Raw genomic sequence first — 16173 nt, 5'->3', positions numbered from 1 at the left:
GCGTATTTCAAAATACAGATGAAGTGTTGTTCATGAGTTATTTGTGTTGGTTCAGGATAGCAGGTGTGGCAATGTCACTTCCACTGCCAAAATGGAGCAGTTTCTTTCCCACAGTATCTCTCCATTCTTTGGCTAGAAGCTCAGATTCATGATTATGCACTGTTAGCATGTCATTCACACTACCCAAAACATTGAGCAAATGTTCGGAATGTGAATGGTCTCTCCACTTTTATACATAGGCATCTGCTAGACACTCACTATTCCCCCTCTCCATGATATTTTGGTTTTCAGTGACTAGTTTTATTATTTCTAGGCACAAGGTATTAATTCTTGAGTGATTCCTGACTCCTATTACTTTCTTCTTCAGATTTGGGTTTGTGAAAATTGGTTTTACTTTTATTCTCTTTGGAAGCAGAGGTCTTGGGGCTAATTCAGAGACCCTTATTCCTTTTCTGTAGCAATGAGATAGAGAAATGATATTATGGGCTATTGCTTCACTTTACTAGATAGCCAAGTGACATTTATCCTGAGTGGTGCTTCTTCCCTAGAGACCAAATGGGCTTCATGCTTTTAGAATGACTTCTATACTCTCACATTTCCAAACAGGTAACAGAGATATAGTGATATGTATTATTAATTTCTTTGAAGGCCTGGGACATTTGTTCTATGCTGATGGTACTTAGATGCTGAGCTCTGATAAGCTCAGTTCCAGCTGACATAGAATTGTACAATACCAGTGTTGGAAGGGACTGGAAAGACAATCATTCTGTCGTCCTCCTCTTAGGAAAACAAGAACTCAGAAGAGCATAGAACAGCATACAAAGTTGTCTAGGAGCATGAACAACATGATCCAACAGTAGTGGATATGGAGCCCCTATTTCCCATTCCCAGGTCTTTGTTTTCCATTATTTCCAGAATCTCACAGTGGTTGTGCCTTTTCTCATGTTTACACCAACTTTCATTTGTATGCTAGCACCAAAATATGACAAACAATATTTTCCTGAAGCTTTTCCCTCTATTCTGTGTTTGGATCTTGCATGTCTAGGCTGGTTAACTCCAGGAGGGATGGTTGGCTCACTCAGCATTCATTCCTCCCTTCTGCCATGGCAGCATCCTGACTTTATATTGTGGTCTACTTTCTTCCCTGGTTGCAGGGTGAGGTGCATTGTCTTACTATGGATGTCTATGGGCATATGACCTGACTAGGTGAGTTCAGATGAATTCTCACAGGACTGTTGACACACAAATCCATAGTGCAGAATTCAAACAATATAAAAATATTTACAGTGAAATTGCCCTTTTCCCCACTTGCTCCCCCAGCCATCCATTTCCCTCCCTTAAAAGCTGCTCTATTCCCAGATTCTTTTTTTAATCTTATAGTTATTCCCATATTTATATATTCTTTCAGTCACTGCATATGATTTCATTACTTATTTAACTGTTATCCTATTTCCTTCAACTTCTTTTATAGATATTGTTACAATGACTATCCTAGCAGTTTTCACATTTGAGATTTATGGTAGCACCTAGGAATAGAATGATTGGATTAGAAGGTATGTGAGATGGGTGTGGTGGTACATGCCAGTAATTCCAGATATTTGGGAGGTGGAGCTGAGAGCATTGTAGTTTAAGACCAACCTGGGCAATACAAGTTTGAAGGTGTGTGTGTGTGTGTGTGTGTGTGTGTGTGTGTATACATATATATGTATATATATACACATATATACATATATATGCTGTATGGTGGTACACATCTGTAATTCCAGCAATACTAGAAGTAAAAGGTAGGAGGATTGCACTTGGAAAAAAAGGCAAAAACGGTGGGAACTTACTTGAAAAGAGAAACAAAAACAAAAAGAAAAGTAAAAGGTCTGGAGGCATGACTCAAGAGAATAGAATGCTTGCCTAACAAACACAAAGCCCTGAGTTCAAACCCCATTTCCAAAGGAAAAAATAGTATATATATATTTTTAATTATAAAAGTGATGATCATATGGCTCTCCATAAAGTTTTTAGCAGAGTTTATATATGTGTTTGTGTTTGTGTGTCCCTGTATTTATACATGCATATGTATAAACAGGTTTCTATATTAGCATTTTCATGACATAGTGCTTACTTCCCCCATCCTCACCATTGCAGTCTATTATCAGATTAAAAAAAAATAAAAAATATTTTTTTTGCAGATTTGATTGATGAAAAATGGTGTATCAAGGGTGTTTTTTTTTTCCCCATTCTTGTTTTGCAGACAAAGAAACTATGGCTCAGAGTTATTATAGGATTTTCTAGGTTACAAGAAGTGGTGGGTGACAGAGATGGGGTTGACACAGTGACAGAGGCTACTGCTTTCTTAGTAGCTCTTATAATCTCAACCAAAGAGCTGCTCTCTTATACATCCAAGGAATCTGGATAGATCCAGAGGTCTAGCAAGAAATTCGCACATATCCTTGACTGGTAAATGTGTGGAGGTTGTTCTTTCACCATGAAATTGTGTGCCATTTCTGTGGGCCTGTGGGCCTGTCCATATTTTCATGACATCTTGTGATGTTGCTGTGGGGAAGAACTGAGTACCATGAAGAATGTAGTTACTCTACTGTGGTGTCCTTGGGCTTTGTGCTCTGACTGTTTTCATTGAGGGAAAGAGTAGGGAAAGGGCTCCTTATCCCTGGAAATATGGCACATTGCCTGATTTTTCTGTTTAAAGTTATGTTCCTGTTGGATTCTGTTCAGGTCTGAATTTTCAGTTGTTGGGTTCAGATATGATGAGCCGCCTTGGACTCTTCTGTTGGCTGTCATTCTTTCTCCACTGGTCAGTCTTCATTAGAATTATTTAAACACTGATTCTCTGTTCTGGGCCTTTTTCTGCTTGGCTGCAGAAGTGCTGATTTGAAACCTTTATGCTTCCCATACAGTTTCTAGGTAAACAATTATATTGAGAAGAGTTTGGCGGGGGGTGGGGGGTTGAAATGATTAGGGAGCCATTAGAGTTCTATTTTCTATTAAAGGCAACTGTGTTAATCAGCTTCTGTCACTGTGATAAAAATACCTGAGAGACATCAGCTGAAAGAAGAAAAGTTTTATTTTGGCTCATAGTTTTAGAAGTTGCAGTCCAAGGTTAGGTGACTCTGTTTCTTTGGGCCTGAGATGAAATGGCTATCAAAGAAGCAGGAGTGTGTGGTATGAGAGGCTGCTCACCTCATGGCAGCCTAGGGTGGGGGTGGGGTTGGAGAGGAAGGAGGGGGTGAGGGAGTGGAGTAAATGAGAGAGGAGAGAGAGAAAAGAAGAGGTCAGGGACAAAATATCCCAAAAGGCATGCCCTCAAGGACCCAACAGCCCATCAAATTATGAAACTAGTTTATTAAACTAGTTTATTATTAAACTAGTTTAATCCATTGCTACGGTCAAGGTTCTCTGCACTCAGCCCTTCCCCAAAGCTCATAAACTGGCAAGCAAGTCTTTAAGATATGACCTCTTGGAATACTTTAGATCCATACCCTAACATCAGGGATGAAAAGAGATCTCAGCAAGGGCAGAGAGCTTGCCTTGGAACCCTCAGTGAATTGAGTTGGTAGACTCTGATGAGTCTAGAGGGGCACCTTGAAGGATCACATCTCTTGTTATCCCTTGCTATGTTGCAAAATTAGGATTTTAGGTTGGCTATGTCACCCATGAAGTCAGCTACCAAGTGATTTCAGAGTGGGCCCCCCCTTACCTTTGAAGTGTTCAACTTTGATCTCTTGGGTTAGGAATAGCTCTCCAATTCTGATTTGTGAGTCCAACTAGATTTGTTTTGGCTTCATCACCTATTACGTATGACGTTAAACAATACCTGGAGTATTATTTCTTCATCTGTAAGAGGCAGACATGATAGTACTTCCCTTTGTGATTGCTGGGAAAGTGCCTGAGGTAATACACGTGGTGTTTTGCACACGGTCTGGCAAATGCAGCTTTCATTGTTTTGAACTTATCCTCCTCTTTCATTCTCTTGCCAGCCTGCTGACCCAGTGTCCCTTCATTTTTACCCAAGTTCTATTGCTCAATGGTATCCAGTCTATGGTCTGCTCAAAAGTCATCTGTTTTTATTTTGCTTTGTTTTTTCTTAGATACTTGACAGTATGTCTTCCATGTCTACCTACTACTCCCTGTTCTTGCAATAGAGGCACCTTGAGAACAAGGACTTTGTCTTGTGTATTGCTCCATGCCTGATACAAAGTCACAACACAGGAAATGTTTGAGAACCAAGAAGAAATATTCTTCTGGATGTGGGTGTGTGGGTACACATGTTTTGCACCAGTCATGCTTTGTTATGTCATCTTTGTTGAATGGCCTGCTGACTTGGTTAATCTACTTGACAAACTCTCTAATTTAAAAACATTCAACTCCAGAAATCATCTTTGCAACAACTTTTTCCAGAATGTAATTTTTCACAAGTAATGGCATTCAGCATTAGGCTGTTTTGTTTTTTTTTTTTAAAGATGGGAATACTATCTTTAGATATTCGGATTTGGACATTATAGCTCTAAAAATTGGCAGTATATTTGAATCACCCAGAATTTGTTTTAATATCACCACTTAGGATCTTCCTTCAGATGTTCTGATTCATCTGGGTTAAGGCATAGCTACCAGGGGATTCTCACATTTCACCAAGTTACAAGGACCCTGATATGCCATCAGGGTTGAAAATTACTGTCCCAGTAGGAACCAGGCATCTCACCAAATTAGGCTTGTTCGAGTGGCTGAACAATGACAGCAATGAACAGGAAAGCTTTCACATTTTAAACCAACACGGTGTATTGAGTACCCTTCTTTAATTTCTGGAAGACTAGGAATGGAAATGCAGTGTTGATATTGGAAAAATGCTGATAATGAAGATACAAGAAGGTGGAAGCTTGGGAAAGGGTAGGATGCATTTAGATGGGTCCGATTTCAGAGCACTTCATAGTCAGTGGGGACTTCTGAGTTGAGTCTTAGCATGAAGAGAATTTGATAGGTGGAGATGGAGGATTGAAGAGGGTGAATGTTCCACATGGAAAGACTAGGGTATATAGTGGTAGAAGAAGGAGAATGCAGATTATATTCATAATTCTTAAGGGGTGGGGAGGTTGGCTGTCAGTCTTACAAAACTAGTTGCTTTTGAGAGTTCCTTGTTTTGGAAAATGGTACCACTCCCCACCTAATGCTTCATACCATGATGGAGGAATGGTCCTTGAGACTTCTTCTCTCCACACCATGTATATGGTTGAAGACTCTTGACTTCTGGATTGTTTTTCAAATCTGTTTTCTCTCCTACTGCCAGCCCAGCCCTGGGCACTGCCTCCACTCTCCTACATATTGTAGTGGCTGATACTGTGGCTTCTTGTGCTTTTCATACACTGGACAGAATAATACTTTTAATTGTGAATTGCAGTCATTCCTTTCTCTACATAAACTAATTGGTAGGTTACAGTTGCTTGTAGGCTTTATTGCTTTTTCCCACCTTCTCTTCTCTACAAACCTTTTTTCTTTACATTTCTGTTGCACTGGCTTTTTCTCCATCAGCCCAAAACACTGCACTTTCTTCTCTGTGGCCTGTGTATGATTTCCTCTTTCTGGAATGTCTTATCCCCTTCATTTTCAGGTATGACCTCATTTACCCACTCAGGAAAGCACCTTGACTTCTTTAGATTGCTTGGCTCTACTTGTACTGTTCGCTACATGAATGATGTGCTTATTGTAGCTCAAGCTCAAGCTCAAGCAGTGTATATGTTTGGCAGGTAGAACTTGCAAGCAGTTACCTATTTCATAAAGACCCAGTGCTGCTAGAGATATCAGCATGACTGAAGTGAGTTTCAGAGGTAATTTATGCATCTCATTGACTGCTCCCTGACAAAGAACAAAGAGCGGTTGGGCACTTTATAAGGTAGAGTATGAATGACCATGTGGTCTCTTTGCAGATTCCTTCCAATTAGTCTATATAGTATTAATTTGGGTGTTACAGGTTGTATCTATTAGACCCTTTCTTTGTAAGGGTCAAATGCAAAATGAACAACCATTCCCTGCAAACCTTATAGTAAAGCAATTGTACAGGTCTTAAACAATGCAGATGGATGACTGAGAACTGCACTTTGGGGATAAGTTCTGCTTGTTAGAAACTCATTTATGCCCTCAGTCATATTGTTTTTCTCATTTCCGTGTCTTCAAAATGTCACTCACTTTAGACGCTGAGAAAGGTAGGGCTCCTGGAGCATCCTATTTTCCTTTCCCTTGCCAGATAGAAGCAACCCCAAGAACCTTGGCCCTCAGCCTTTAACTGTCAGGAAGGTCTATAGCTGTCTTTGATACTACTCTGTGCTTGTCTAGGTTGGGAGTCATTTGACAAATGAAACTTCTGGGCCTGCATATTTCAGCATTTAGGAGCTATGCAGAATCTGGACAGTTGTCTCGGAACTTTTAGATGCTGTTATTTTCTTATTCTTCTTGTGTGAATGCATGCATTCACTCTCCATCTATAAGGGGCAAAATCTTCTGGCCCAGGATAGGTCTACTTGGCACAAATACAAGTATCTTCATGCTGACTGAGTTGGAGTCTCTTGGTGAGAAGTGATTTGTTGTTCTGATTAGAATGTAAACACTTGCTAACATTGAGTTTTGTCTCTCATGTGAGTTTTATTATATCCTCTTGTGTTTATAAACATGTCATGAGCATGAAGGAAAATTGTTGGAGCCTTCAAGGCCCTAAGAGAGAGTCCATTTGTTTTCTGTATGGGCTGGAGTTAAGATAACTTAGCATCCTGTTCAGAGTCCTGAGTTCCTCTGCTTTTAGTAGCAGCCCCAGGATGGTGCCCAGGTTGCCATCTTCTCTTTGTTTTGTGAATCAATAAAAGCTTTTAACCAAATGTAGTTCCTATTTTATTGACATCTGCTAAAGAAGCATAAATTCCAGTTAAGGCCTCATTCAATCCAAGAGTCAGGTTTTAAAAAATTTTGTAAGGCTTAAGATATTGGCCATTAGAGAAGACCAGCAATACTGCCTTGTGGGGCTTATGTTCAGGTTAAGGTGACAGATGAATGCACAAATAAGGCATGATGTGGGATGTCAAGTGAGAAGAAGAAACAAAAGTACCACAGGAGTCCCCCAGATGGAGGTCAGATTGAGAAAACTTGGGAAGACTTCATAGAAGAGGCAACACTTCTCATTTGTGCCTTGAAAGATGAACTGAATTTTAATGAGCAGAGTCTTGGTGGATGAAGAGGAGAAATAAAGCCCACTTTAGACAATACAAATAATAGATATAAGAGCGTGAGTTTAAAAGGAGCAGAGCATATAGGCAGAAAAGTACATCCAGTCTTATTACCAATGCTTTAAATGCCTATCTGGGGTGAAATGGGAGAGCAGTAGACAGACATTTAATATCTAGAATGAGTGAAGAAGGGGATATGGAGCCAGCTGATGGAGACCCTTGGATTAAATTTGACCTTTGTCTTGGAGACAGTGGTGGGAATTGGTTCCAAAGAATGGGAAGGTGATAGAGTTTGATCTGTTTTGCAAATCATAACTAGCAAGAAGTATAGTGAATAAAATATAGTGTAGAGAGGAAGGGTAGGACATGAAGACTTACTGAAAAACTTGGGTGCAAAATAATGAGGGAAATAAAGGAATGAACCAAAGGAGGGATGAATTGAGAGGATTTTTTTTTGTTATTTAAGTAGATAAATGGATAATAAGGTTGAAAGATAAGGAAGGGGCTTAGTAGTGATAGTTATTTGATGGATGATGAGTATATTTACCAAGCTCAAGAACAGAGACAAGAAGTTCAGAGGTATGGCATTTGAGGAGCACATTGAAGAAATATTGGAACTGACTGTGGAACTTGCTGAAGACATTGGTGCCAGACGTAGACTTGGGAGTTCGATTCATGTCTGTACTAGACATTCCTTATGTGTTTGTCCTATGCCAGGCATGTTCTCTCCTATGTTAACTCATGCATGAAAGCACCTAAGACATAGCAGTTATAGACACAGAGGAGCAGTAGCTGAAATGATGGGAATGAGTGAGACAATAGACCTAATGAGTAAGATTGGTAGCAGGACTGAGATGATATGGTGTGAAAAAGCCAGAGGAATGGCCCAAGATGGCAGCCACAGAGGTTAGAAGAAAAAAAGTAGGTGGTAGCATTGAGTGGAAGACAATCAAAGAGGTTAATGAACCTTTCAGATAAGTCAGGATAAGCCCATAGCATTCAACGTGGAAAGAGTTTTGAGAGAATGACAAGTCCAGCCAGAAGGATAAGGTAAAGGAAGTTGGGTGAACACATAGACACATTTTTGTGATCTGATCTCAGAACAATTCTACCTGCCAGATAGTTATAGGTCAACCTTAGATGCCTGAGAGGAAATGGATTTTATCCAGATTGAGTTTTCTAACCAGCCGGATTCCAAGTTCTTACAGAAATCAGCCTGGAGACATAAGTTGCCTGGTAGCTGACTAAATAAAGGCTGACCTAAAGCCTTAAACATTTTAATTTGCAAAACCATTGTTGTATTAAATCACAAATAGAAGGCAATTTAGTAATGCATCTCCAAAATTGCACTGGGCCCTGGCTGTGGCTTTGCGATTTATGTTGAAAACTAACATTGAACTCTGTGGCATAAAAACAGATTGGTGATTTTGTGATTAATTTGGTCTCTAAGGCCAAGGAAGCTGTTAATGCTATATATCAGTTATAAAGTTGTGGTAGTATCTGTGGAGCAAAATGAAAAATCAATAGCATAACTACAGGATAGCTAAGGAAGCTATTCTGTCGCTCTCTTCCTGTATGGAAGTAACTCATCTCCGAAGGGATAAACATACATTTTATTTTTTTCACCAGTGTGTGCCTAGAGTGGAAAAGCAGAAGAAACAGTTGGGTGTTATCACAGTGTAGCTGCAGGTGGTAGGAGAAGAATCAGATTGTCGCAATTTAGAGTAAAGCCTCCCTTACAGCTCTCTGTGTCCTTAGGTCACCTCACAGGGTGATGACTCCAAGGGCCAGCTGCCAAAAGCCAGGATACCTGGGACATGCTTAGCTTCTTCAAACCACATGTTGGTGTCAGATGACTCTTCCCCTCTTTAGTGTGTGCTGTGTTTTTATGTGTTGGTACTTTAGTGATGCATTGACAATCTTGAGTGAATAAGTCTCTTCCATTAGCACCATTACGATAAGACACCCAAGAAGTTTATTTTCCTTTTCCCATCCTGGAAGTAGGAACATACTTTTTAAAAAAATTAGGCTTATGTATGCATTTAGAAGCAGATACGGGTGATTCCTTTCTTACTTTGCCTTTTGTTTTGGCAAAAGCAGATGATCCCTGTGTGAAACCATGAGTAGACTGTATTAGACTCGTAAAATACTAAGAGTAGGGATTTTCTTGATGAATGAGTGTTGAGAATTAGGACACAGCCAGTCCCTAGGTTCTTTTTATTTGGCAACAGTGCTAAGATGAGGAGTAGATGTCTCAACATCCAGGCAAAGATTCATTCTGTTATTCTCAGCTACCATTTTCCTATGTAGTACTGGAATTAATGTAAGTATGATCCTTCGATTCAGGTGAAATTTGCTCTCAGCTTCTTAGCCTGGTACATAACCCTACAGGCCAGGCTTTACTTTGCAGTCAGAGGAATAGGTGGTAGCTTCAAAGAAGAAGTGCAAATGGGCATCCCAAGAGCTCTTTCTCATGAATATTGCTCTTATGGCCCTTTGCAGTACTTCAGTTTCATGTGACTTAGCATTGTTTCAGTATTCAAGTTTCTAGTGGGTTGTGTTAGCTGTATGGAAGTTAGTGATTTGTTTCTTTCTTACTTCACTTCTTATGCTTCTCTTCACTTCATCTGAAGCAATGATTTGTGTAGTCTTTTACAATACAGAGATTAGTACAGCCATTTTTAGCCAATCTTTGTCATCTCCCTTAGGAGTTGACTTTTGCAGAAGAAACACTTCTGTCTTGTCAGAATGACAGCGATTACTCCACAGTTTGGATCATCTCCAACAGCTTTGTTCCCTGAAAAATGAACTTGGTTTGATGACTAAAACTTTGGTGTATTTGATGAGTCAGAGGGTAGGAAAATGTCTTTGTCTCTGATGAGGCTCTTATAGTGAGACACATTGAACATTAGGGATAAAATAAACCTTAATCTCTGAAGGAAAAACCCCGGAGCATAAAACTGTTCCCACTAGAAATGCTGTAAATCTTGCAAATCGTGTAGGTTTTCTGTTTGGGGCAACATCAAAGCCCAGTGACTTTAGAGATTAAAGTGTGTTTGACAAGCCAAACTTTCTCTGTGCCCTGCTCTTTATGAGACTTGGCCTGTCTCCTGCCTGTGTGTTTCACCTCGGAATGACTTCCTTTTTTCTGGAGAAGTAGGAAGTATCACCTCCTTGAATCTGGAGCAGCATGCCATGGTTTGCTCATTTAAAGCCACTGTAGGTGCAGGAAGCAGCCCTGCAGTCTTCTAGCATTGTCCTGCCCCAGCAGAAAACATGGCTTTTTTACAGCCACTTTTTGGACCCTTCTCATTGTGGAAGAGTTTTCCAGTCTTCTGCTGACTCTACGAAAATCAGATGATTAAGAAGATAGTTGTTTCCTTCAAGTTGGACCTTAGAATTTGAGTCTTTTAAAGCTATCTTGTGTAATGCCTCAGAAAAATTACTCCTATTTTTTGTTTTTATTGTTTACTTGCTTGCTTGTTTCTAACTATGTTTGGGATGTCTCAGAACTTTCTCACTTATAAATTGCAAATAAGTGATCATATTTTTGTTCCAATAAAGGAAGCTGTTTTTTTCTGATAAATCACTGATAGAGTAAAAACTTTTCTTCGGTGCTAATCTGTTTTTGAAAGTATGGCGTGATAACATTTTGCTTTTCAGGAATGGAAAAACTATTTTAAAGTAATTGTGGTCTCTAAAGTTAAACATTCCTGTCTTCATCCAGATTCTTTAGGAGTGGCTCTGGCTGCTTCTTGGGGTGGTCAGACAGCAAGTGGAGGACAGATTGGGAAAGCAAATGGCTTTACGGGCAAACCCTGCAGCGTAAAATCTCATTACTGGAAAAGCGCTTTGTGTTTAGGATAGGTATTCCCGAGTGGAAAGATGGCGATGGTGCATGGTAAGGAGACTCACTAAAATATCTCAAATTGTCTCCGTTAAACATGTAGCATCCTTAGAGGTCAGACAGAGCTGAAACTCGAACAGCTGTACAACAAGCATCTGAGATTGTTTTTAATTGTGTCCCCTTTCTCTAACAGCAGTAATTCTTGTTTATATTGTCAAGAACCTTTCCACTGAGCACAAGCACACCATACTTGAAGGTCAAATGCTTAACCCGTCAGCATGGTTACAAGGAAAATGGACCCTTTTGTTTTCATTAATGTATACCCCAATGGCGGCATAAATAGGGAGGATGGGGGCCCCAAGCGTTCACCCAGCAGAAGTAACTTATTGTAAAAGAGCCACAAAGACAGCATATTTTTCTTTCCATACAACAGTTGTTTAGCCGCTGCCTTGTGCATCCAACCACAAAACAGTAGGCTCATTTATCAATAGGCTGAATTTTTGGGTACCATTTTGTTCCTTTGACCTGTGTTACTTTTTACTGACCTGACCAAATTGCTTAAAAATTGTCCCTTTCTGCTGTCAGTGTTTAAAGCTGCTTAATGTCTCTGAAGTGATCCCCCCTCTTTTTCTTTAACACTTTACATTCCTGTTTACCACAGCACCTGTTACTGTAGTGAACCATGAAATCGCAAATGTTATGCAGCCCTTATTGACCGATAATGCTTTATTAAATATAAATAGAGTATCCTCCTGGCCCTGGAGTGGTGTGTAAGAGAAAGCAGGCAGAGGCACATATGTCCATAGAGACACATGTATTGATTTGTGGGCTCTAGTGAGGAAAGTAGTTTGGTGTATTTGTTTGTCAGGCAAGGAGTATTTCTTTTTCTGCTCCTTAAGAGTTAAGTAAAACTCCAGGGGCCAGTCCAGCAAACATTAAATATGAGCCTCAAACATGAAGGCGTCTTTGTTACTGAAACAAAAATACCACAGCAGGTGGTGGACTCGAACACAGGAGGGAGGAGGAGGCTCAGTTGTTGCCCATTTTTCTAATCCTTTCAGAATACCCATTGTCTCAATCTCAGAGTCAAAGTGTTCCTGCTCAGTCTCATGGAGACAATTTCAGCGTGAAAGGACTGCGCCCATCACTGCTTTTCTACAACAGTTTAATCTTTGGGTATGGAATGTATTACCACCAAACTAGGCAGGAGAGGCAATTATCTCTCTAAGATGAGCCAATAATATCTGCTTATCAAAGCATAAAACTGTTCTCAGTGTGGCAAGTTAGAGTTGAAAAGGAATTCATGCCAACAAGCAGTAGGATTTTTCAGGTTTTTGACTATTAATCAAGACAGAAATGTGGCTTTTGTTGTCCTTGGGGTTCACAAATCAAGTTAGTGGTACTCAGGTTAGCTTTCTAAAGTTAAGGTTAAACTCTAAGTGATCCATGTCTGTTTGTATGACGGTGTTTCCCTGGGGATATAGCTTTAAAGGGATTAAGAGATGAAGTTGGAATAATTGGTTGTTTTCCCTAAAAATGAGTGGAATGCAGTTTATAACTCTCCACCTCAGAACACCCTAAATAGGAAGCATTAAAAGATGAGCTAAAGAGCAAAGGCAGGCTACCAGACAAATTCCTATTGCTGCTCTTGCTGAGGGGTACCCAATATCCCACTGGTGTACCAAGCTCGTCTGTGTTCTCATTGAGCCATCCATAATTGTTTCTTTTATTCCAAATCACAGCTGGGATCACTGAAGAAAATGAATGCAGTGTAATGATAGTTTTCTTTTATAAATTCCTGAGAAGTCTGGAGGTGAAAATCTTGTTCCTCTAAACTTCAGATGGAATTTTAATAAGTTGACAGGTGCTCCTTAAATCATATTTTATACTGATTGCCCATGGGAACCTTGGATGTTTTTTCCTATCGAGAAAAAAGATACATTTCTGTTGCTTAAGTCACAAGTTTAGGTCCAGTGTGGGATCAGAGGCATTAAATGTACCGACAGAATGGCTTCTCCCTAACTTGAAGACTTTGTACCTTCTGTCATTCAGAAGTTCATGTTTCCTTTGACATTCATGTTCCTTTCATATGTAATATTTAAAAATGTAAAGAAAGTAAAAAGGTTGTTTTATCAGACTCAGACTAGGGACATTACAACTATGAGTTTATAGTAGTTCTATGTTGGAAGATAGATTAGTAGGTCTTGGAATCAACAGTCTTTCTCTATTCAGCATATACTGTTGTTTGTCCTCAATGATCTCAGATCTTCTGTCCACGTATCTGAGATTCCAAACTTTCAGAGAGGCAGCAGCTGCTTTTACCAGTACAAATTACCTCCAAACCTTAGTAGGTGACTAAAACTGTTGCCAAGGCCTTAACATCATTCATACCAGTTTTTCTGTCTCTACTCTGCCACCTCTGGCAATGAGATCCTGGGAAAATTTTTTGTCTGTTTCATTTTGTGTGTGTGTGTGTGTGTGTGTGTGTGTGTGTGTGTGTGTGTGTATGTGTGTTGTCCGTTCTAGGGTTTGAACTCAAAATCTTCTACACTTTCTCTCATGTCTGGTGTTCTACCATTTGAGTCCCACCCACTAGTGCAACTGGTTTAATGGAGATAGGGTTTCATGGGCTTTTCTGCTTGGGCTGGCTTTGAAATGAGATCCTCACATATCAGCCTCCTACATAGCCTACATAGCTGCGATTTTTAAATGTAAGCCACTGGCACCCAGCTCTAGGACACTTGTAAAATGAATTGACCAATGCTACCAACATACCTGGTCAGGTTGTTGGGTCGAATGAGATGCTGTATCTCTGCCTCACAGAAAGGGTGTCATATTTTATTAGTCACTACACAATTTAGTGAGTCAGAGAGTGAACGCTGCTAGGAGATGGTCTGGCTTTGACTTTTAGCCCCTCTACTCACCAGCTATGTGATCTGAAGCAAGTTACATATTATTTCTTTGCCGTATTTTTCTTGTCTATAATTTGGCATGAAATAAAACCCATTCCAGTGAATTGTGAGGATTTAAATTAGAAATGCATGAAAGTGATTAGGATAGGATGGGGCTTGGCTTACAGTGTATTTCAAATAACTAATAGTTATTGCTACTGTTATTAACAGTTTCTGATAATAGCTCCTGCAATGTGGTTTTTATTTCCATAGCTACTATTAATGCTTTACTAATATGCACATAAATGTCTTGAATTCCTACTTGAACATTATATCACAAAGTTATCTGAATGTATATGTGTGTTTGGGGGTCAGTGTGTACATCTCAGTCTACTGTGGTCAAGTGCCAGCTGTAAATATGAGCAATTGTGCTGTCTGACTTCCAAAACTCTGTGTACAGTGGTGTTGAGGCTGGAACTTATTTGTCTGAGGTAGAGGTTATCTCTGAACAAGTATAGCAGCTGTGTCTGTGTGATTTTTACGGAGTTGTCTTTTCTTGCCAGATTGTTATTTCATGTAGTGTTTAATAGTCAAATTGTTAATAGCATGAGCTACTTCATTATAATGAGATGTTGCTTTGACTTTGGGAATCTTATGACAAAGTAGTTAAGGGTGTTTGATTTTTATCACGTATATCTTTGTTTTTATAGATATAGATTTTAATTTTTTATTGTCTCAAGATGAAAAAGATAATAGTACTTAAGAGATTAGTGTTAAATGATGCCATCATAGTTGTGATAAGTCAGTGAACAGGGCATTCTAGTAGCGCAGACTATTTTATAAAATCAGTTCTAAGAGCTTAATTAAATCAATTATATTATGTAACCCCCTTGGTCATCCTCTTCTCTGTGCATGTGTTTGCTCCTTCCTTCCTTTTCCTCCTCCCTCCCTCCCTCCCTCCCTCCCTCCCTTCCTTCCTTCCTTTTTTCTGTGCTAGTCCTAGGGTTTGAACTCAGGGCCTGAGTGCTGTCCCCGAACTTTTGTGATCAAGGCTAGCACTTTATCATTTGAACCACAGCTCCACTTAACACTTTTTGGATGATTAATTGGAGATAAAAATCTCACAGATTTTTCTGCCATGCTGGCTTTGAATCTGTGATCCTTAGATCTCAGCCTCCTGAGTCACTAGGATTACTGGCATGAGCCATGAGTGCCTGATTTGTAGTTAATTTCTGAACTTAGATTATAAACTGCAAGTTGCCAAGTATTAAAACCTAGATGTCTCCCCTTACAGCAAAACTGAACTGTTGGGGACAGCTGTGCCTTTAAGAGGCCACAGCTGGCTTTAGCCTGTCCCCTCCCCTTCCGCCTTTAACAGGAAAAGAAGCCCCTGTCCCTGGGGGGCGAACACATGCATGCCATCATGGTGGGGACTTCTACAGAGACCCGGCTCTTGGGGGGCTATAGTCCCCAGCGCTATAGCTCTCCAAGCGCTCCCCTGCCACGTCTCCACGGGCCCCGCTCCCCCCCCCCCCACACACACACAAAGCTGCCATGGCGGAACAACTCTTTACAGGGCCGTGTCCCGAGACTCGCGAAGCCCTGCGAGCCCATGCCTGTTTTCTCTCTATGTGTTTGCCCCCTCTCTGGGTGGGCACTTTCTTCTCTGAAAACCCACTTACTCAGCGAGTCTGTGGGGTCACTGGACCCCGAAATTCCCGGCCGTGCGTTTCTGTCCCACGTGGGTGCCATATGTCGGGGGGCTCTGGACCCCCTCTCCCCACTTCTCCAGGGGAGATGCCTAAATTCTAAACTATGAAAGACACTCAGCCCTACCCCTCCCACCGGGAGAAGGAGTAAGGCGTATCTTGGTGGACTTTGCTGAGTTGAGGAGAAATGCCGAAATCCCCTTCCCCATCAGCCACCTCACGTGTTTGATGCAGGAAGAAAATTTCGGGGAGACAGCCTGATGGTTGAATGGGTCTCACAGGATTTAATTGGGAGGGGGTTTATATAACGGTAATGGCAGGAAAGGTGGGGGACTGGCCAAAGGGCCAGTCATAGGCTAAAGACCATGTCCGTCATGGTGATGTCACGAACTTCCTCTGTGGGCGGGGACTACAGCCCCCCAAGAGCTGGGTCTCTGTAGAAGTCCCCGCCATGACGGCACGCACGTGTTCGCCCCCCAGGGGCAGGGCTTCTCTTCTTGTTAAAGGCG

General features: G+C 40.7%; 1 protein-coding gene across 3 annotated transcripts in view; it reads left to right on the top strand.

The window, feature by feature from the left end:
• The window catches only part of Fto (FTO alpha-ketoglutarate dependent dioxygenase), a 390959-nt gene that overhangs the window by 193292 nt on the left and 181494 nt on the right, over positions 1-16173 (top strand). Inside the window, exon 9 of one of the 3 annotated variants that reach the window (XM_048355586.1) lies at positions 5876-5879. The exons of the other annotated variants lie outside the window; for them this stretch is intronic. Within the exon in view, the coding sequence (XP_048211543.1) occupies positions 5876-5879 (4 nt within the window). The remainder of the gene's footprint in view (positions 1-5875; positions 5880-16173) is intronic. 3 annotated transcript variants of the gene reach the window in all.

The sequence above is a fragment of the Perognathus longimembris genome, chromosome 10 (assembly GCF_023159225.1).
Source record: "Perognathus longimembris pacificus isolate PPM17 chromosome 10, ASM2315922v1, whole genome shotgun sequence".
In the NCBI taxonomy this organism is placed as follows: Eukaryota; Metazoa; Chordata; class Mammalia; order Rodentia; family Heteromyidae; genus Perognathus; species Perognathus longimembris.
The sequence above is the reverse complement of the archived record's forward strand: the minus strand, read 5'-3'. Positions and strand labels throughout refer to the sequence as shown.